This window comes from Lethenteron reissneri, chromosome 14, assembly GCF_015708825.2.
Source record: "Lethenteron reissneri isolate LAM-NWPU_2019-01 chromosome 14, ASM1570882v1, whole genome shotgun sequence".
NCBI lineage: Eukaryota > Metazoa > Chordata > Hyperoartia > Petromyzontiformes > Petromyzontidae > Lethenteron > Lethenteron reissneri.
This window is the reverse complement of record NC_083792.1, coordinates 12,177,116-12,199,344: the sequence shown is the minus strand read 5'-3', so window position 1 is coordinate 12,199,344 and position 22,229 is coordinate 12,177,116. Positions and strand designations below refer to the sequence as shown.

Genomic DNA, 22,229 nt, shown 5'->3' with positions numbered 1-22,229 from the left:
GTTTCTGTTCCAGTTAAATTAATGTTTTATTTTTTAAGTACATGTATTTGTTTATTTGAAGAATGCCGACGTTTATATCAGTTATACATGACGAATGATGATGATGGTGAAAATGATGATAGTTGTGTGTGGAATTTCATGGGCAACAGCTGAGTTTGTATTTCGTCAGTAAGTTTAGAACGGGCCTCGAACACAGACCCGGCTCGCTCGTGAACATTTTAATTGATGTTTAAAAATGGTTTGGACAGATAAGCAAACAGCCGATTGGTTACTTGACAAACTGTCCCAGTGTACTTTTGGGTGGAGCTGTTATTAATGACATCCCTTAAACATAACAAGACCAACTTGATAAGCGGAGACTTATTACTCCGTTCAACCACAATTGTCGACATTTCCACTCGTGCAGATTTCCCCGGGCCAATAAAACACACCTCCCAGCCTGTCCTGTACGAATTAGTTTAACTGTCACCCCTAGACCTTTGTTTCATTTGTATTTGCCCAATTGCTTAAATGTGGTTAAAATGCCCGGACACGTTACACCTCCTTGAGCCTTATCTTGTGTAGGTTTGCCCAGGTAAAGAGCAGTGTTTACATAAAGGAAGGGGCCCTACTTGGGGAGCGTTTCACAGTGACTTGGAATCTTGTACTTCAGCTTACGTAATAGCTGGCTCGACAGGCATGTGCTAATAGAGCTTGGGTGAGAGAGTAACATCACCTGGTTTTTAGGCGCTTCACGTTACCGATGAGTGTTATTTTTTTCTGTGCCACTTAAAAATCTGAAATCCATCAGTGGGTTCCATAAATTATTCGCTTCTAGGGCGCAACCATTGGAGCACTCCGTTGACCAACTTGTTTGTTTTCTTGATTTTTTTTTTTTAAGGGCTTGGCATTTCCGATTAGCCCCTGGGAAAGTTAGTGTAAAATGCCGAACACGGAATACGAGTGCGAAGATTACAACTTCACGAGTAATTTATAGGATTATTAAAGTTTCGAGCCGAATGCGCGTAAAAAAAAAGCTAAAAAAACAAAAGCGGCATTCAAAAACGAGCTCGGACGAAGGTCCCCATTGTCCTTGGCAGCCCCCACTGCCGCCACGCCGCGGCCATTCCAAGTCTCCTTGGGACCCAGGGAGGAGGATTTCTGCTCAGGAAGGAAACGAACTCTGGCGCAGGGGAACTGCTGCTGCAGCAGCAGCGGCAGCAGCAGGATCAACGGCCTGTGTCCACTGTGCCCCGTGGTGAAAAACATGGCAGCGGTCCTTCAAGCCAAAGTGCCAAGATCGCGCCCAAATAGGCAGTAAACACGAGTCCGCCTTGCGTCTCATTCCACCGCGTAGTCGTTTAACAACAGCTTCCCCGAATATGGGCAAAAAAGCTTAGCCCTGCGTCAGATTTTGCCGAACACTTTTTTGCCGAAGGCGAGCGCTCTGAGACATCCCGTGCCTTCCCCGAGCTCCGCGTGCGTACGCGCGCTTTTTATTTGCCGTTCGTTTCTTTCCAATTGGGGGGGGGGGGGGGGCGATGCTCTTGTCGTTACGAGGTTTTTCGGGACGTTTTGTACCGCAAGCAGCGCTGCTTAATGATGAAATCCCGAACGTAATTAGGAATCTGGCCCCGTGTCTCTGACACACAGGCAGCGCGGGGGGGGGGGGGCGCTTCCTGTGTGTGACCTTACAGTACCCGACTGTGTGGTGCACGTTTGGGAGCTCCTGGTTGGACTGTTGCGTGGGATGACCGGGGGGGAGAGGAAGAGGAGGGGGGGTGGTGGCGACGAGAGGTTGGAGGAGAGGAGGAGGAGGAGGGGGGGCAGTGTCTGTGACTAAACCTCCTGCCCTTTGCCTTGTTTGGCCTTGTTTGTCAGCTGCGGCTGAGGGTGGTTTTCTGAAGTATTTTTTTACATAAAGTCTGCATTTTTGGTGATATATTGGAATTAACAGTGATGTCACATTTTTTTTCAGCGGTTTTAAAATAACCATGGACCGTGATGTTAAAAAAATAAGGAAATGGGTTTATTTTTCATAGAGCACTCTTTTATTTTCTCACGTGCAACTTTATAACTTAATGGATTATTTGTCCCACTGTCATTTCATCAGTGTTGGTGGGATTTCTTCTCCTCTTCACCTTGTTACTTTATTAAACCACACGTATTAAAATGGGGAAAAAATGTCCACCTTTTTTCCGCCCATAACCCCATTACCAAATTCTCTTTTAAAATCTGGACAACTCTAATGGTCTCTGTTTGTGTTCCACCGAAGTTATTTTTACACTCAATTTAAACGCGTTAGATCCAGTTATGAGTTTCAAGTACTTTACCGTAACTGTAATTAGATTCCCTAAGCGATTTACAAAAAAATCCTGATGAAATTAAAGCTTAAATTTCTAGCCTTGTTTTCACAAATCCAGAGCGTAGCACTCCTTGTGATACCATTAAAACTAGATGTGTACCGATCCACTCTGCACCCCCCCACCTCCTCTTAATGTCCAATCAATCCGTTAATTCAAGGTCACAATTGTGGCCAATGTCGCCGTCACTTTTAGTGAACTCTACACAAACAACATGCCATGCGCGTTATCGAAACAATAACCGATGCTTACGCATTCTTACTTAGCTTTACTGTCGATAGCAATCGATTAATTGGTGCACCTCCAGTTAACACGTTGAGCTTCTCAGCTGCGCGTTGAGTGTAACAGAAACTCGCGGTTACAGTTCTTCAAAGGCACGACACCATCACCTTACTTGCATTCCCATTTAAAATCTTTTTTTTTCCTCCCTCTCTCAATTTTCCTTCCTTTCCATAAATCTCTGCCTCTCTTAGACAGCAAGAAAGATGTTCTATATATCGGTCCGGTGAGAGGTAAGTTTCTCGAGTGTTATTTTCCTGCATCATGTGCTTTGTCTCAACCCTTTCTCTCTCCGTGCATTCCTGCTACTTGTTTGCTTTCTTCCTCGTTTATTGTTCTTTGTGTTTGCTTTGTTCTTTGTGTTTGCGTGCATATTTTGTGCGTTTTTTTTTTACTAAGCAGTTATTCCCGTGCACGCACGCGCATCTAAAGATCGCCCTAAGTGACCCCGAACATTCCGCAAGATTGCAAAGAAAATAGCGTGCACACTCGGATGCACTCCTTAACACTGCGATAGCATCTGAAGGACTTTCTCACTTGAGGGTTATTGCTCTGCATGTTTTATTGTTGGCCTAAAGTAGTTGAGGTGAGTTAGGAATGTTATGCATTGTGCTGATATTTATCCTCGCGAAAGCAAAACCTGTTTGAATTCTCACATAGGTGTCCTGGATTGGTATGCGGCTAAGCATAACAGGATGATTTAAATTATCAAATAATGCACAGCTGTTTGCCAATCCACTGCTGGATGATGACCTCTCTAACTCTGCATAGGTATTGGGGGTTGATTCTGCATACTTCGCCATGCTTTTCGGTGAAGGTTTGTGAAGTGGAGGGTGCCCAGGACCTCTCTAGATGTTATCCGTGGCCAGGAATCAAGCTCAGGCTACCAGGTTCAGAGCGGAATGCGTTAACAAATGTGCCACCGTTATTCCCACGTTAAATATCATAGTTTACACGAAATGTTTGAAATAATATAAGACGGATATACAAGTAATAGCACATATATACGGTGTTAATGTATATCACAGTGAGATGCATAATGATCAATTTAGAGGACAACAATCCATCGGATTATATGGAAGGCAAATATGAATTATCATCATGCTTAGCATTTCCAAAACACACAGAATCAAATTGAGTAAGTATAAACTGGTGCAGTCATTCAAGCACTCACAAACCAAGGCCTTAATAAAAATACGTAGAAATGTTTAAAAAAAATGCAAACTCATTGAGATTGTGTGAAGAAAATTACAACATGCAAATCAGAAGATGAGTGGGCATGAAGATGGATGGGAAAAACACAAAACCATCTAAAATGTGTCAACGTCATAGCCATTATAACAACCGATGGTAACTAACTAATGGAAAATGATTGCAGAACCTAACAAAATAATCCTGCAAAGCTGAGCGAAGGATAAATGTGAGCAAAGAAAATTAAAGGAAAATTAACGGATGTAATCGTTGGGGTGGCACACAATTGTTGTATTGTGTATGTCAATTATTGAAGGTGGATTGCGATCAATGTAATGAAATAAATAGGCAAGTAAGAGCAAGGCTGAGTGTGTTAGCTAAATGTAATCTAATTATGAAAAGCAAAATTACAATATGACCAAAGAATAAAATTTTCTATATTTGCATATTGTCTGTGATGACATCACAACCAGAAACGAGGACATTGAACAGAAATCTCGGAAAGTACGCAAAGATGCATGGACAGATGCATGCTGGGAATTTTTACTGAGCGATCGAAAGATACTCTCATAGATCGCAGTACAAGCACACATTGAAGACCTGTTGCTGTTGATAAAAGTAAGTGTGCTTGGGCAGAACAAATCCCTAGCGCGAGGTTGAAACCAGTGCTGGAACGTGCCCGAGAGGACAGCCGGCATGGAAAATGAACGATGGCGATCAACTCGCGCAGCACGTGAGCCCGTGAGCCCAATGAGTTCTGACATGGCAGGATCAGGTAGCGATTGCCACAGCTTGGGGAGGCCTTCATCCAGCTGTTGATTATTATAATGAAATGTTATTGCACATTAGAATCTGTATTTCATTCCACATTTTTATTTTTCCTGGAGAAATCTGATGAACTATGAAACTCTATTTCACAAATGTCATGTAGGGGGTAAGCCACATCGAAATGCACAAACATGCACTTTGCACCGTAATGTGCCACTTAATATTGCCAGTCATCCTTTTTTTCTCTCCTAAAAATGTATCCACACTCAAGGAAGTGAACCGCAGAATTTCAATGGTTATGCTTTTTTTTATGTTTTGTGCCGCTTGATGCAGCAGTTTGAAATCGAAGTGTGCATGCGTGACTAATGAATTAACTCGATGTTAAACCCTTGAGATTGACGTGCCCTCATCACCCCTGTTGCCGGAAAAAAAAAATATCCGTCAAATTTCACCTCCAGTCGTTTGATTTTATCACGATTCACTAATTGTGTCATCAATACAGCCTGTGCTGCCAATGAAGGAGCCTTGCTCATGACTGATGGCTCTCCAGTGGTTGCACTAGAGGTGCTTTCTACTGTGTATGTATGTATGTTGAACTTCTTTCGCACTGTACATAGCCAACCGTGCTAATCAGAGGTGCGGGGGAAGGACGACAAACTAAACACAAAAGGCACTTCTAAATAAATGAGTTTTAAAACTAGATGATTTAAAAGTGCATAGATGCAGAGGCTTCCTAACATCGGAAGGAAGAGCGTTCCAGATGGCCGCAGAGACGCATCTGAAAGTGTGCGATGCAGTGACCGTCTTTATTCGATGGTTCGCCAAAAGCCGCTGCGAGGATGACCGGAGTTCGCATGATGGTTTCTGCTCCTTGGAATGGATGATTTTGCCAGTTTCAAAAATGTGCGTTGTTTCCGAGCTGTGTTTCGGCACCTTCGAGTCTCCTGCCACACAGCGACAAAACTAAGCTGCTGCAATATGAATCTGAAGCCGCTCTGTAGTGATTTGCAACTAGAGCTGCATTGCGATATGTCCCAACTCTACGATGTTTATTTTATAAATTAAATTTTTTTTGCCTTCTGTTATTACTTACATCCCAGTTTCATCATAGTTGCGCGCTCAGTGCCCGGTCACGTGACCCCGGCCAGCAAAAGCCTCGTATCAGCATTCGGAGGACAAATCTATTGGAACAACTGTTTTGATTGCCGTTAGGTGTCACGTTGCCGTTTTTTCTTTGTGGCTGAGACACAGGATCTCGCTGCCCTTGATGGCCTCGTGTGTCCACGGCCGGCTAATCGAAACCAAGCTCCAGTGTCTGAGCAGTAACGGCTCATGGGGTCTGACAGGACTATGCAGAGGCACTCCAGCTGCTTGGCCACCTCATTATTGATATTTGTACTCCATTAAACACAGCTTTCCCTATAAGTAAAGGGTCAACTTCTTCTTGGTTCTTTTGGTAAAGTCACGTAGAAGGGAAATAATAACATAATTATTTTATTATGTTTAATTTTTATTATTTTATTATTTCCCTTCTACGTGACTTTACCGAAAGAACCAAGAAGATGAATCCCTGCAGTCACGAAAGCTTTAAATCGAAAAGGGTCAACTGTTTCGCCTACTTAGCTATCAGGCATGCAGCAATGAATACATTTTCTACCTAATATTGATCTCGCACGGTCAAGGTACATGCATACATTTGTGCGTGCAGTATATGCAGGTGACACTGCAATGTGACATTTAAGCTCATGGGTGTATGCAAAAGTGCAACTGACAGAAAAAAGAGAAACAAAGCCGATAAATTATCGAATCAAATGGCTGCCCCAAACTGCGACTATTCGCCAAATCTCACCGACAGTGGCAGAGGAGCCAATCGCCCCAAACGCCGAATGCGCCCTCCCGTTCAAACGACGGGGAAGGGCTGGCGGCCCACGCGATTTAAAACCCTCGCCCTCTCCGTCCCCCGCCATGCAGGCGGACCCTTCTCCAGCCCCGGCTGGTACAGCAAGACCATGACGCCCACGTACGACGCTCGTGACGGCAGCCCCCTGTCGCCCACCACGGCGTGGTTCGGCGACTCCCCGCTCGCCGAGGGAAACCCCAGCGCGCTTGCCGCCGCGCTGCCCAACACGTCGCCCTGAGGTGCTGGCGCGCATGTACCGGCCACAGACGCTGCTCGACAAGGCGCGCATCAACGGCGGGTGAGGCCCAGCGCTCCTGCAAACGATGCTCCGCTTATGATGATGCTGACGATTTATTCCGTTGCTGCTGATGATGCTGATGGAACTGCCTCTGCTGCAGCTAATGATGCTGCTGCTGCAAATAGTACCGTTGCTAATGATGCGGAGGAAAATTATTTTTCTGCCGATTTGATGACGATGCTGCTGGTTATGATGGTGATGATCCTTCTGCTGTTGTGGCTACTATTGTTGCTGTTTCTATTGCTGCAATTTCTGCTTCTGCTATTATCGCTGTTGCTGCTACTACTACAGCTGTTGACTGTTACCGCTCTTCCTGCTGCTGTTGCAGCTGTTTCTTCTGTGGGATTGAATTGGTCTTTGCGGTGGGAAGTGGCTGAGAGCGATGACGGCATGTGGTGGAGTGGGTGGTAGCAGCGAGCGACGGGGGAAGACAGATGTGAAGCAGGGATGAAGGAAGGAGGTTGATAGAGCGTGCGTGTAGGAGGCAGAGAAATGGGAGAGAGGAAGTCAGTGGGGGTGATGACGTCTCGGATTCTCCACTCCAAAATAACTATTGTGTAGCGTTCTCATTCATAAAGACATTTGGCCTCTCGTATGCTTCAGAGGCAAGTACACTCATTACACACCACGGTTGTATTTCCCTATCGTTGAATGGAGTACGATGTCCAAAACATAATTATAATAATGCCTTTTTATTTACAGAATAAAGCCTCACTAAGTTTTTAAAGACTCATCTTCAGGATGGTTTCCCATATTGTGACCTCTTGGACATTCCCATTGATGAGCTGTTTGGACTTGCAGAAGGAAGCTCATTGAGGGTAACACTCAAAGTGCCGCACAGATAGATTCAAGAATCCGTTTCCGTGCTGTCATCTCCTAGGCCACTGCGCAGTTCCATGCGGCCTCTCGGCCAAGTCCAAATCCAGCTCAGCTCCGTTTAGCTTCTGAAATGCGATGAGGCTGGGCTCTCTCTACAGAGCGAATTTGGCCACAGGCAATCGATGACCAATTACCACATTTAGCTTTTCCAGGCCTCCTCATTAAGAATCCAACCAGGAGGCATTGTTCAAGTTAATGAAATCACGCACGCCAATTAGTTTTACGAAATAACGGAATTTTTAAAAACGACAGCGCGTGTGTGCATGTGCTGCGCAGTGGTGATATTCACAAGTCACTGGAGCTACGCACTTTAAAATAACCTGGATTGAAAACGCATTTATTTCGAAATGCTTTTTGTGATTAGTTTGGTGTCCTTCCCCCGCACCTTTCAATTGGCACAGTTGGCTTCGCACGGCGCAAAAGAAGTTCTACATACATACCTACGCAGAGACCCACATACACCCAGAGCCATAGAGACCGACAGATCAGCACGGTTGGCTTCCTACGGTTTCGTAAGAAGTTCCACATGATCATTTGTAATAGATTTGCCATCCGACTGTGTAGAGCTCTCCGATGGAGGAAGGTTCGGCTGCAGGGAGCGGGGTGCTGGGAGGAGAAGGAGTCGGTGACTCATGGGGGGGGGAGTGAGGTGGCGGGGCTATGACGAGGGGGAGGCACGTCATCGTCATCGTGTTCACCATAGTCATAATCACCGTAGCCCTATTCACCGGAGTAGAATTGATAGGGGGCGCGTGTGTGGGGGAGTCAAACAATGGGGGAGGTGAGCAGGTGCGATTACGAAGACTCAACATCGTGGGTCGCAGTTAGTCACATCGTCTGTTTTTTCAGACACGCCATGACTCGCTTATTAACGGTAGACGTGCCATTATTGTTTTTGTCCTTTGCGGTATTCTTTCCTACTGCGAGCTTGATTCGCGGGTCATTTTTGTTTTCCGCGGTGTTGTCCAGCTTCTTTGTACTTGGTCATAATAAATGTTTGATGTACCACTATGTTAATTACAATGTTTTCGGTTGCTCTGAATTCTGCACGCTTAGCGTGGCTTTAATGTCGTGCAGCAGCCGTGCTTTGGGGCCCGATACTTCCAGTGACATAATCTGATAACGGAGGAGAGCGGAATGCCGTGTGTGTGTGTTTTTTCTCGCCATTTCACACATCAGAGCTTTTTTTCCCAGGGAGATTGGATAACTGAACACACCTATTGTCGTTTTCTTTTGAAGTACACCTCGCATTTCACCCATGACTCGATTTCACAATAAAAGCAAAATACGGCTTACGGCAGAAATCCGGATGGAAAATTTGGAATTAAATGTCGTGTCAATCTCGTGGTTTACAACTGCATGGCTTCTCAAGTAACAACACCTGAAAGCCAATTTTGTTTGTGAGTTTCAACTGTTGTGTTGTTGCTCTAACTAGTAGAATTCGTATTTTATTCAGATATAGAATTTATTTATAACCCGACGATATTTAATTGAGATAAGTCTTTTTATCGATGGGTACCTTGTAAAAAAAGAATGCACGTACACAGCAACAATAAAGTATTTGAAATTCCATGCAGTAAATAGTTTACGTAAAAAAGAGAACTATGTAAACGTAAATATTGAAACTATTTTTAAACCGATTTAAACAAAATACAGTTACGGGCCATCTTGGTATATACAAACCGCACTTGTACACACGCCGATAATTTAATGTACCTTGGTTGCTCACAGCGAGTGTTTGTGAAGCACTGTACGTCTTTTATCAACAAATCCCCTCCCCATTTAGAAACCCCGTCGTTTTCCCTGACCCTTGTGTGTTGGGCGTGCAGTTGGCTGGACTCGTCGAGGTCTCTCATGGAGCAGGGCATCAAGGACAATGACATATTGATGCTCCGGTTTAAGTACTACAGCTTCTTTGACCTGAACCCAAAGGTGAATTGCATTCAAATTTAACTCTCCGGGCCTCTGTACTAAGGCGGCAATACATGGAACGCAGTTTCATCGTCATTTGCTTTTCTGTGTTTTTAATGCTTCGTGTTATATGTACTGTCCAGGTAATTACATTCGCTGCATAATTGCTTCAGTAGCGCATGGTGTAGTGGTTATGTGCGCTGCCCTCTGAGCCCAGTGACATGGGTTGTATTGCTGACCACGGATAACGGCAGCGCCACGTGTCGTCGTTTGAAAATGGATGCTGTGTTTCCCGCAACGTTGACCCGGATGTGAATGAGTACACTCAGTGTGGCGTGTAAACGTCCTGCAATGGGGAGACAAAGACGGCAGAACGTGGTTCTAGCCTGCAACACATGCACTCTCACGTGTGTGTGTGTGTGTGTGCCGTACCGGCCTTTAATAGGTGCTCGCTAACAATCTGCTGCACCGTAAAATCTTCACAATGTTCAGTGTGTGTGTGTATAGTTTTATCAGCCGAGTACTAACTGCTGTCTACATATTATTTCTTGAACTATTAGGCATAACCATTATGGACTCCCAATATCACCAATCTGTGTGTGCACATATATATAGAATTGCATATTTCTTGGACATTGTTAGTTGCCGAGAAATAATATCCGATGTAGAAAAAAATCCGAAACATTTACACCACATCTTTGTAAGTTCAACATTATTGTTGCTGTATACATATTCACGCAGTGAAGGCAGGCATGGAGGCCAGGGCAACGCATGTTGACAAAAGAGGCCTTGTTTTATTTTGGGCAACATGACTTGGTGGTTAATTTGGCCGTGACATGGGCACAGTGTCCTATTCTTAAGCAGGGCGTTGCTGGAGTTTTCTTTTTTTTGCGTCCATGAATCGCCTTGCAGCGGAAGCCAGCACAGCATTCCCTGGAAGAAACGGCATTAGTCTGCTGCTCTTTGGCAGTGTGTTCAACACAGCACAGAACCTATTTAAGGACCGAAAACAGGAGACATTTATCCTCAATTCTGGCTGCGTCCTGATGAGGCTGGTTGTGATTGGTGGCAAAAGCGTCACAGTACTCGAATTGTAAATGTTGTGGGTTTAACTCTCCGACACACTGGTGAGCTGAACTAGGAACTACTTGCCACGTTTGGTTTACTTGACAAAACTTACTTACGTGGTTGTGTCAGGTCGGTGGCGAGTTTTTAACGACACATTTATATTCAAGCGATCGAACCCAAAAAGCCTCTTGTGGAGAACCTACTCTTGTAACAACGCGGCCCTATGGAAGTTGTTGCATTGACCAATGCCGATTGGCGTAGTGTGCGTTGCATGCAGTAGTCAAGTGTAAACATGGCTTGCTAAACGGTCCGACTTGCTGACTTCGATCTAATTTATTGAACCAGCAAAAGCCTTCGTGAGTCTCAGGACTATTTGCAAGAGAGCCATGCATTGCAGATGTTCGACCAGTTCCTTTGTATGGAGCGTTTCACAGTATGGGGGGGGAGGTAGGGGGGTGTTGGACACTGGGGCGCTCTGGGAAAATGCACGTACACGAGTGGATACAAATACTCATGAATCCGCACAGATGAACTTGCAAATTCACTTGCCCTACTGCCATCTCCTGGCCATCTCCCAGTCCAGCAACCCTTGCCTCCGCAGTCCTGGATTACAGGTGTGCCCCTCCATGCCCCCGGTTAGCGCAGTGTACAGTCTCATTGCCTTGGTCTGGTCATTACATTGTAAGATATAACTTAATTTGATGTCCATTAATTTGGTTTTCAGGCCACTGTTTCAGGACAGATACAAAATGTATACATTTTGTCCAAAAACGTATTTTACTCACAAGCAAGGGTAAACATTTATGTCCTTTGCAATGTTGCCAATTAAATAAATTAAGGATGCGGTGAAAGTATTTAACGTCAAAGTGCATCGCGTCGAGCTCATACCTTGCAGTTGGGGAGAGTGGTGATCATTGGCGGGCTGCTCTGAGAATGAGTCGTGACTCACAGCATCCGATGACAGCAGTGGCCACTGACGAGAAACAATTCCCAACAGATAGAAACAATTCCCTTTTGGAAAACAGTGGAAGACGCTCAACCCGTTGACATATAAACGGAGCATTTATTATTTGAATAAGGAAAGCTATTTCTGCTGTTTTGTAATAGCAGCCCATTTGATTATTATGGCAAAATTAGACAAATTATTCGCAATTACTAATATCTCTTTTTGGATGCCCTGCAGGAACTAGAACTCTTATGTGCCAAAGTGCCAGATAGCAAACGTTGATTATGAGCAATACTCTACGGATTCGGCACGCTGATGCACAGATTATGAATAGCATAAATACAAGAGCCCCAATATACTGTGCTCTTATCGTCTTCATAGGCCATTAACAGACTGAACACGGTGTCATTCCAACGAGCTTATGACATGTGATCGTCAACGCATTCGTGACCGACTGGACTCGTAGCAGTGAGCGATAACAAATATATAGGCTTACTTACCACGCTTGTATTGTTGTTTTTTCGGTAAAGTCACGTAGAAGGCAAATAATATGATGTTTTATTTTTATTATTTTATTATTTCCCTTCTACGTGACTTTACCGAAAGAACCAAGAATATGAATCCCTGCAGTCACGAAAGCTTTAAATCGAAAGTTACCCCGCTTGCTTTTAATCCCGATTTCACGTCCCAGTAATTGTGTTTAACGGGACATGATTTGAAACCCAGCGTACGTTTAGTGACCTCGAAGCCAGCGGTGACGTTTTGGGACACATAACTCAGTTCCTGTGTCTCCCCACCCCACCCCCGCCTGTTCTCAGTACGACGCCATCAGAATAAACCAGCTGTATGAGCAGGCCAAGTGGGCCATCCTCCTGGAAGACATCGAGTGCACCGAGGAGGAGATGATGATGTTTGCCGCGCTGCAGGTGCGGGGCTTCTCACGGGCTTGATGACGACGCGGCGGCGTTTGTGTTCGCTAAGCGTTCGCGTTACACTTGATGACACGTTGTCGACGAACTACAGACTGAACAGTTTTTGTTTTATTTTACCAGGTAAGGCCCGCTGAGCATATACAGCTCTTTTTTTAAAGAAGTGACCTGGCCACAAAAGGTCTCAGGTCGCTTCCGAAACGAAGTGACTTGTCACGTGTAAATTTATAGCAGTCAATTCTAAATGTGGATGTAAAAACCCGAGTACCTGGAGAAAAATCCACGTAACCACAGGTAGAGAGACATGCAAACTCCCAATATACAGGCGTCAGGATCGAACCCACGATCTCCTGGATACCCAACGAGGTAGTTAACATCTCACCACCACGGCGTCCCTTTATGAGACTTGGCTGCAGCTGCAGTGTCCCTCTTAACAGGGAAAGAGAAAAAATGATACGTGTGTCGCTGTGCTTGGAAGATGGCTACAAGGCAAAGCTTGTAAAGTTAAGTTTATAATCTTATCGCTCACCCTTGAATGATAACACGCGTAATTACATTAAAAATCTACCCGAGCAGACTTCGCGAAAAAATCTTGTCGTAATCGGGGCAGGAGGGATAATGATAACGTTATCTTTGGGATGGCAAGGATGGCGTAGTGGTGACACTATTGCCTCACAGAAAGAGAGGCCTGGGTTCGATTGGATGTTCTCCCCCTGTTCTTGGTGGGTTTCATCCCCAATAACAACAACAAAACGTACAATGCCAATATCGGTTCACATTTGCAAACGAATTGAAAACTGACCCACAGTTACTCATATGCCAATCATCAGCACCTACTCGCAAGGTATAATGCCCATCGTCCACCCAGGTGTTGTGAGTCAACTTGTGCAGTGCCAGGGACAGCTGCCAATAGGGGGATCTGCACTCTTAGGGCGCGTCGCTCTGTGATAGAGCGCATTATTGATGGTGGATACGTGCACTGCCCCTTTTGTCAATCCACTGCTGGATGAGGATTTCCCCAAAACCGTGCTGGTTGTGGGAGTATATTTGCCCATTCTTGACCATGCTGCTCAGTGTGGGTTGCTGGAGGTGGGGAGCATAGACGTGAAAGCGTAGATGTACGGTACAACAATAGATTTTGCTGCGCTGCTGTCTGGTTCCCATCGGTGAAATAGTCCCGCAGTCTATGGAAACCTGCCGGTGAATGGTGGTCGCCAATCCCAGCGATATTCGGGCTCAGACCTGCTTAGTTGATGAGATCAGGTACAGTTCTGGAGATTTGCTCATGAGCGTAATGTTGATATTGGTGTTTAATAGCCATGTTTGTTTGCCCTGATATTTGTATTCAAGCAGTGCCTTTTGAGTTTATGCAGAACATGTTATCGGAGTCCACGCAAAGAATGTTGACGTGAAGGAGAGATGTGGAAAATGATTAGAATCGCCAACCGTGACGTAGAATTCGCTGAACTATGGAAAACCGTTAAGGAAATAAATTAGATAAGACAGTCTGAGATCACAACACAAGAAAGCTATGGTTATCTCAATAAAACAATAATTTGAAGCGCTGCTTCTTTTAGAGCATCTCCGGCGGGAGTTTTTTTAATCATTATAATTTCTTGCTACAGTATCACATCAACAAGCTGTCTCTGATGACGGAGGGGCACGCGAACCACAGCGAACAGGAGGTGGACGAGGTGGACGCGGCGCTGTCGGACCTGGAGATCGCCCTGGAAGGCGGCCGTAGCTCCTCGGGCCTGGTGAGACGTCTTGACCGTGCGATCTCAAACACACACACGCACTCACTCACACGGTGGCTAGATGTTATCTCCCTTGCCTGGTATGCAGGAGGTCGTGGGTTCGATACGGACCCTGACGCCTGCTGCTATATTATGAGTGTGCATGTTTTCTACCCTTGTTCGTGCAGATTTTTCTCCGGGTTCTTCGGTTTTTCCCTCCACATTTAGAATCGACGTGCTTTTAGAGGGTTTGGCTGCTTTATATTTCCACATGATAAGCCACTTCTTTGAGCGATCATTTGTGGCCAGGCCTGCTTCTGAAAAAGAGCTTCGTTGCTAAGTGGGCCTTACCTGGTCACTGGAACTGAACCAGCCTTGCATCACGCGTGGCCTGCAAGTTTGTTTGCTGAGACGAGGCTCCGAATAGCGGGCATGTTGAGATCATGATGTCATCGACGACGTATGCCCTCGTATTTATTTTGCATCTCGGCTGCGATGCTGATGCAGTTGACCTCTCAACACAGCACGCAAGGGCTCTCCGTTGGTCCCCTGAGGCTCGGCAGAATGCTATAATGGGGGGTGGGGGGCGTTATTCCACCTTCCACAACCTGTTATGGAGGGCCCCCTTTGTTGTGAGGCCTCGAACAAATTGCCACCTTTTGCCACCCCTTTCCAATCTCTGTGCAGCCCTGCTGACATCATCTGCACGTGCGTTACATTTACTGTGGGGTGGGCGGGCAGCCTACTTTGATCTGGGGCTGCCTTTGAGAAGTCTTGCGACTGCATGCAGGCTTTGTGCATTGCATTCAAGTACGGTTGCACAATGCAAACGCGGCGCTGGGTAACAGAACACGAGCGCGTGTGGTGTTCCGATTTCTGTTGGAGCCCTGTTTCACTCCTTACAAAAAGAGAGCCCCCTTTCATAATCTGAAGTACCCTCCCCGCACGTGATTTTCTGCACGATGCCTCCATGCAGAGGGGTGGAGGGGGGGGGGTACTATTACATAATTGCCTGTATCGATTCGCCCCCTCTCGTGATCCGATGGATTGTCACGATTCAGGATGGTGATTCTATCCGATGGTTAATTACGTTTTACAACGGTGTTGAATGTATGTATGCAAGTTGAACTTCCTTTTCACCGTACATAGCCAGCCTTGCGAACCGGAGGTGCAAACCCCTAGTGGTTGGTTACGTGAACTAATTTACGTACAGCTTGCACAAGATGAAACGCCAACTATTCTTGCACACACGATTCGATGCATATATCATAAGCCTAATAATACGTTTTAATTGATGAGTCAATGCAGGTTATACACTGTCCATTCTTCATTGAAAGTCCACAAAGGCAAAGTGATTTCCTGCTCAAATGAGCATTGAGCTGGTGCTCGTCGCCTGCTTACAGACTCGAGCCTGTGGTGGGAATTCCACATTCCGAGGATGGGGGTGAGGCCTCACCCATATGATAACCACTGTTCATTTTCTCACAAAGTGGTATTTATTTTATCGGCCCCCCGAGGGATGATGGGCTGAGTCAACTCCCAACCACCAGGATTTGAACTGGCAACCTTCCAATTACGAGCCTTTCGCTCTTCCGCTGGAACCACCAGGCTGGGAACATCGTTTTCTTGATTAACTTCGACATGATCTGGGTGCATTTGTTAACTCTGACGTGAATTTGTCGAGCTCGTGCAGTTTTTCTTTTGTACTTGCTCATGCGCCAAATTTTAATGAAATTCAAAATTGCTTTCTTGGCTTGTCAAACATTGCTGATGATGGACGGATTTTCCCTTTCTTGCTTGTTTGTGATCATAGAAAAATAAACAAAACTCCTCCGAGCCAATGCTCATGCGCACATTGTTCATGGAAACCATTCTGAAGCCAATGTTTTCAGAGTGCGGCCCAGTGCCAGCTGCAGTTGCCCTTTCATGAGTGTGCTTTATTGAAATTTGCCGAGGCAAAATGCCCATTGATTTATTTTGCGGGGTTTTTATTAACATGTATTTTTTTTCTTTTTTTTTCTTTTTCCAATTTCAGCGGGATATCATGAAAATCCCAGAGCTCTCCGACTATCTTAAGATGTTCCGGTAAGGCTTTCGAGCATTACGAGTTCCGTTTGCCATATTAATCTTTCTCGTGCGATTCTCTTCTTTGTTGCACATTTGAGGATGTGTTTGATGGTTTTCGTGGATTAATTTGTTTTTGGCAGGCCAAAGAAGCTGACTCTGAAGGGCTACAAGCAATACTGGTTTGTGTTCAAGGACACAGCCATCTCTTACTACAGGAATAAAGATGACCCCAGACCTGTGCAGCAGATCACCCTCAGAGGTAAAACGTGCCCCAGCTGCTGATCAACTCCACTCTGTGTTTAATTTGTCTTATTGTCCTGCAGCTTGCTACCTAAAATAGAGTGGCCACAATTTAGAGTTGTGGTCTAAAATGTGGCTGTGTTGCAATATACACGCGGTTTGGTGGTGGGGACCACGTGCCATTTGTAGCACGTGAGAGGATCGCATCATTGGTCTCAATTGCAACTTTTGCTGTCTAGAAATGCCCTTTTGGGTGTTCAAGTTTATTTTGTTTAACCGTGAGAACTCAAGAGAACAGGATAAGCCTCATTTGCAATCGTGACCCGGGTCACCAAAATGCAAGGAAAATAAATACAAATCTGAAGAGAAGCAACTATCATTCGAGGAATTGAAAAAAACTTCATAGCCTGCAGAGCAAATCGGCTCGGGCAGACTACATCCAGACTGAATATATGGCACGGAAAATTATTGGTCGACACAATATCTGGTCCTATAATTGTTGTTGCCGTCTGTCTTCAGTGTGTTTCCTTGTGGATAAACTCTGTGATTTAGATGGTTTTTAATAGTTGTAGCTTAAAAAAAAAAAAACTTTGCTTATCCAGGAAATCTTTACTATATCTTCAGAATTATTATTTTTAATGGGATGTTTTGGCCACATTCCTTTTAATTATTAGATTTTTACATGTGAGAAGAAACCGAGATACGCGGAGAAAACCCACACGTACCATGAGATAATGAAAGATCCACGTAACCGGGTCACAAGCCTATTTGCTGTACTGTCTTCTTTAAATAACTTTGCATATCAGCGGGTTCGGGAGTTTCGCAGATCTCTACGTGAACCACCAAACATTGCCTCCATGGCACGGGAGTATAAAAGGAGCATGCCTGTAATATTTATTTAAAGGTAAATGTCAGACAGATGCTCTTGCAAAAGGCCAGCTGTCCCCCCGTGTGCTTTTTCCACAGTTGTGATTTGCGTACAAACTGTTGATCAATTACCATGGATGCCTTGACCCTGTTCTTTCATGGCATGACCCGGTTGTGGCAGAATATATAAATTATGTATTCTCTGCCGGTCAAACCATATAAAAGAGTCCACAAAAACTTTAACATCCTGGACATCTATTTGCGCTAACAACGACAAAGATCCCCCATATAGTCTTAACAGACTGTTGGGGCAAGTGCTGTTGGCGAGCACCTAATGAAGGCCGGCACGGCACACGAGGGTGTGGGTGGCCAGCACCATGCCCAGCCGCATTTGTCTCCCCAGTGGCGATGTTTACGCACCGCACCAGGTACTCATTTATGGCTGAGTCGACCTAGGGGAGGCCCAGAACCAGTTTAGATAATCATTACTGGTGTTGGCCGTGAGCGGGAATCAAACTCGGGTGACCGGGTTTGTAGCTACCGCTCCGTTTGGACACACTCCCAAGCACACGCATAGCTTCCATGTACACTGTTAAACCACAAACTTACTGCGGTTGCATTTGGCTATGGTATGAGTGAGTGGAGTAGATGTTCCATGAATTTTTGTCATACCCAAAGGATCGCCACAGGCACAATATAGACATTCGAGCAATTTCAGTTGAAAAAAAGATAAGTTTAAAGTTTGATATAGCTACTTGCATATGCTTGCATTCATGGGAAGTGTCCCTGGTAGCCAGCTCACCACAGCTTATTGTTGGCATGCACTATCATACTATCTCTGTGTCTGCGTTGAGTGGGGAGTGGTGATGCTTAGGATAGCGCACTGAGCAATGAACCCAGCGACATGGAATGCATTCTGTGTGGCAAACATCGTTGGATTGTGATACCAGAACTAGTTTTGGTCATCCTCTCGATCAACTTGCCCTTAAATTATTCGTAACAGATGCAGAGTGTAAATATCAGCAGGGGGGCGACAGAAAAGCCTGGATGTGGCGCTGGTCACACCTTCTGTCTCGAATATGATATTGGCATTAATAGGTGCTCACTAACAGAACTTTCCCAAACAGTGTCCAAGGCTACATGGTGGGAGTGGGATCTTTGGGAAGGGATGGAGAGGGCGGAGACAAGATAACGTGTCCCGTGATGCTTTTCCTGCAACAGTGAACCAAAGCAGAAATTAATTAATTCATTATAAAAACATTCACACAGGATAAGTGGGGGTTCCATCATACAATAGAGAATTTCCCTTCTGTGCGTTAGAGAATTGGGAGAAGTTATTGGCAAATGCTTCGGAAGTGCAGCCAAATGTGGGCTCGTACAACATTATCTGTTTCTCAGAAGATTGTTGTGTGGAAGTTGCTTTCATATCTACAAGAACGCATAAAAACGCATGCTCAATGAGTTCATTGTCTGAGAGCCCTTGACTTGTGTGGACTCGGATTATAATCCGTCATCTTGTGCATGTAGCGTTCACTGTCCTAGATGGGCTTGTGTGACCTTGCAGACAAAAACATGGCAAGCAAAAGTGGCTGTTTTCTGTTTGCATCACTTTGCTGTGAGTTGTGCTTGAGCCCCAGGATATGTGGTGCAGGTTTGTCCTTGGCTGGCTACTGCCAGGCATCTTATTTGTGTGGAAGCAAACAGACATTTAAATTAATTATCATCATTCAGTGTCAGATTATTATGTCATCTTGTTTTTATTGTATTGTTTGTCTTTTTTATCAGTTTTCCATTATACAGTTTTATTCGCTTAGTTTAAATTTGACACGAGAATATAATTTGCAGATAAATATATATTATAGTAATTGACATCACTTTGTCAAGTCACTGCTTGATGAAGACCTCTCTACACCGCATCAATTGTGGGTGTTGTTTGACTATACTTCACCATGCTGGTCGGTGCAGGCGAGTGAAGTGAGGACCTGGGATCGCTTCTGGCATCATTCACCAGTGATGTTTAAGAGTGACTGGGAATCAACTCTGGTGACTGGCTTCAAAGTGCAGTGCTTTTGCCACTGCGCTACCAATCCACCCCATCATTTGCATCTGTAAAATTTCATCAACTGATTCTTACAACAAGGGTATATTGTGTGAGCCTCTAGAATCAACATCGATGGGTCGTTAGACCGCTCGCCAATGTTCCAGTGAATAATCGCACGGATAAATATATAAAGGAATTTTCCGTGTGGTGTCCTGTGTGAATTGCAGGATGTGAAGTCATTCCGGACGTCAACATAGCTGCACAGAAGTTTAACATCAAACTGTTGGTGCCAGTTACCGAGGGCATGACTGAAGTCTGGCTCCGCTGTGAGAGTGTAAGTAGCCACCGCGCCGTGGTCACGGAGCGCAGCGGTGCCTGCGTGTTTACCCAGTGGGCCGCTCCGAGCCTGCCGTGCTAGTGTGGCTTTCTCACGAGGACGATACCGGTCGAGTGAAAGCATTGCGCTCGTGTGCCTGATTGAAGTTGTTTTTAACTTTTACGGCCACGCTTTAGCGGTATATTGCAGAGGTGTGTCCCGTCCCCAGTGTTCTGCCACTCTGAACGGAGTTGGGGTGGGGGGATGGGGGTGGGGGATGGGGGTGGGGGGATGGGGGTGGGGTTATTGTCTCCTTCAAGGAACGTTGGTTCTTCTCCGGTGGTGTTGTGAGTTGTATTGAGCAGGGATGACTCGCCCATCACTCGTACCACAAGTACGTGTGTGGTCCTTGGACGAATCACTGCTGAATGAGAGCTTCCCAAAACAGTGCAGGTCATGCGAGATATTTGACTATACTTCTCCATGCTGATCCTATCACAAGCGAAGTGTAAATAGACTCGGTGCGGTTAACCACTTAAGTCATTCACTGCACCTTAAGCCCGATAGAAGGTAAAAATGCAGCCCTGCAATTGCTTGCCTACGCCACTGCTGGCAGAAGGGTCTCCTGCCATAAAGAGAGCTCTAGAGAGTGCCTGTTGATGGTGGATAAACGAGATAATCCATACCTTTGTCCACTTTGAGTGGGAATCCCATTTGGAACCTTTAGCTACTCGCAGTTGAGAGTCCAATGTGTAACATTATCAACAAACAGATGCCTTTAGAAAGAGACAAATGTCCCTTTTTGATTGCATCACGGACAAATTGTATGTTCCACATGTACAGTTGGAACTGGAAAAAACGCATGGCATTTTGGTGAAAGGGAAAACCAAGATTTTGTTAAAACAGGGAGCAAAAAAAAAATCTATTTAACTGCACCAGGAATACAAATTTTGAAAGTTAAGCAACAATAAATAAAACGTAGATATATCCATTGGCAGAAATAAACTACAAAGATCTGATACTCAAACCTTGGGAAAACATTAAACTGGATGCAGGCGCCACGAATACCCGCCCACATGAATTGCCAACCCATAGTTAAACAGTAATGGCCAAAAAAACAAGAGCAGTCACTGATGTTTATGGCAGTGTTGTGCCATAAAAGAACACTTGGACGTGCTGCGCAAGAGATGAAATGAGATTGGATGGGGGGGGGGGTCACCTGCTTTTCCCCTTTCAAGGTGTGCTCGCTTGCCAATTGAGAGGTTTACAGACAAAAGCTCGGTTCTGATTTATCTTATCTACCTCTGTGACTTACACTCGTCTGTAAATTGTTATTTTCAATATGCCAGGTGTTTCCCTGCTGGCTTGTGTAAAAAAAAATATATCTTGTTGACGAAAAAGTAAAGGTAGAACCACAGCCCTGCTATTGCATGCAGTGGCGAGATGTTAACTACCTCGCCTGGTGTACAGGAGGTCGTAGGTTCCATCCCGACCCTGATGCCCATATATTTGGAGTTTGCGTATCGCTCTCCCCGTGGTCGCGTGGATTTTACTCCGGGTCCTCCGGTTTTTCCCTCCACATTTAGAGTCATGCGTTCAGAGTATTTGAATGCTATATATTTCCACATGATACACCCCTCCCTTGAGCTATCATATGTGGCCAGGTCGCTTCTGAAAAAGAGCTAAATAGCTCAGTGGGCCTTATCTGGTAAAATAAAAATGGCAGAAAGGCCTCCACTAGGGGCTTCTGTAGAGACACTCTCGATTACATTTTGGCAGCCTCTTCCTATGCTGGCCAGATGTCTTGGCAGCTGAGGGAGTATACCCACACTTCACCCCGTTGTGACATGCGGATAGCTGCCATGCCAGCATTTCAAACCATCGACCTCTTGATTTTAAGTTGTGTGCCGACCATTGCACCACAGCAGATGGATTGTTTTTTACTCACATATTAAACAGGATTCGCGGTCTATACTATGTCCCTTTGCATAACTTATTGTAAATGTAAAGTGGCTTTCGTGACATTGTCTTCCAAATTATTTTGGCAGTGTTAAATTAAGCGATACATATGTAGGAGGTTTGTGAAACCTTTTCAGAACAAGCTTAAATGTTTTTTACTATCCCAGTAAAATTCGTCATATGCATAGTAGTAATAGGCATTTGACAATACAAACCTCATCATGGGATCTCCTTTGGCAGTACAACAATGCTTGTGGTCAGAATGCAAACACGCCTCTGGTCTAACACCGTTTGAGACGAGGCTCAAAAGAAAGCTGTCTCTGGTGTGGACCAATCAGTTTCAAGGACAATGTAAATATTATCAGAGTGTTTTTTGTTTGCATTCTGACCACAAGCATTGTGGTTAATGTAGACATGATTCCTTGTAAAAGGTTTCAGTTTGGTGTTTCAACACCTTAACACCTGTTTTGTTGCCAGAAAAAAGGGGAAACC

At 45.0% G+C, this 22,229-nt stretch overlaps 1 protein-coding gene across 1 annotated transcript in view; it reads left to right on the top strand.

Moving 5' to 3' along the window:
- The window catches only part of LOC133342400 (fermitin family homolog 2-like), a 58,687-nt gene that overhangs the window by 23,240 nt on the left and 13,218 nt on the right, over positions 1–22,229 (top strand). Inside the window, 9 exon segments of the mRNA XM_061551550.1 lie at positions 2,816–2,854; positions 6,552–6,712; positions 6,714–6,778; positions 9,487–9,589; positions 12,401–12,508; positions 14,137–14,268; positions 16,283–16,332; positions 16,455–16,573; positions 19,690–19,796. Of these exon segments, the coding sequence (XP_061407534.1) occupies positions 2,816–2,854; positions 6,552–6,712; positions 6,714–6,778; positions 9,487–9,589; positions 12,401–12,508; positions 14,137–14,268; positions 16,283–16,332; positions 16,455–16,573; positions 19,690–19,796 (884 nt within the window).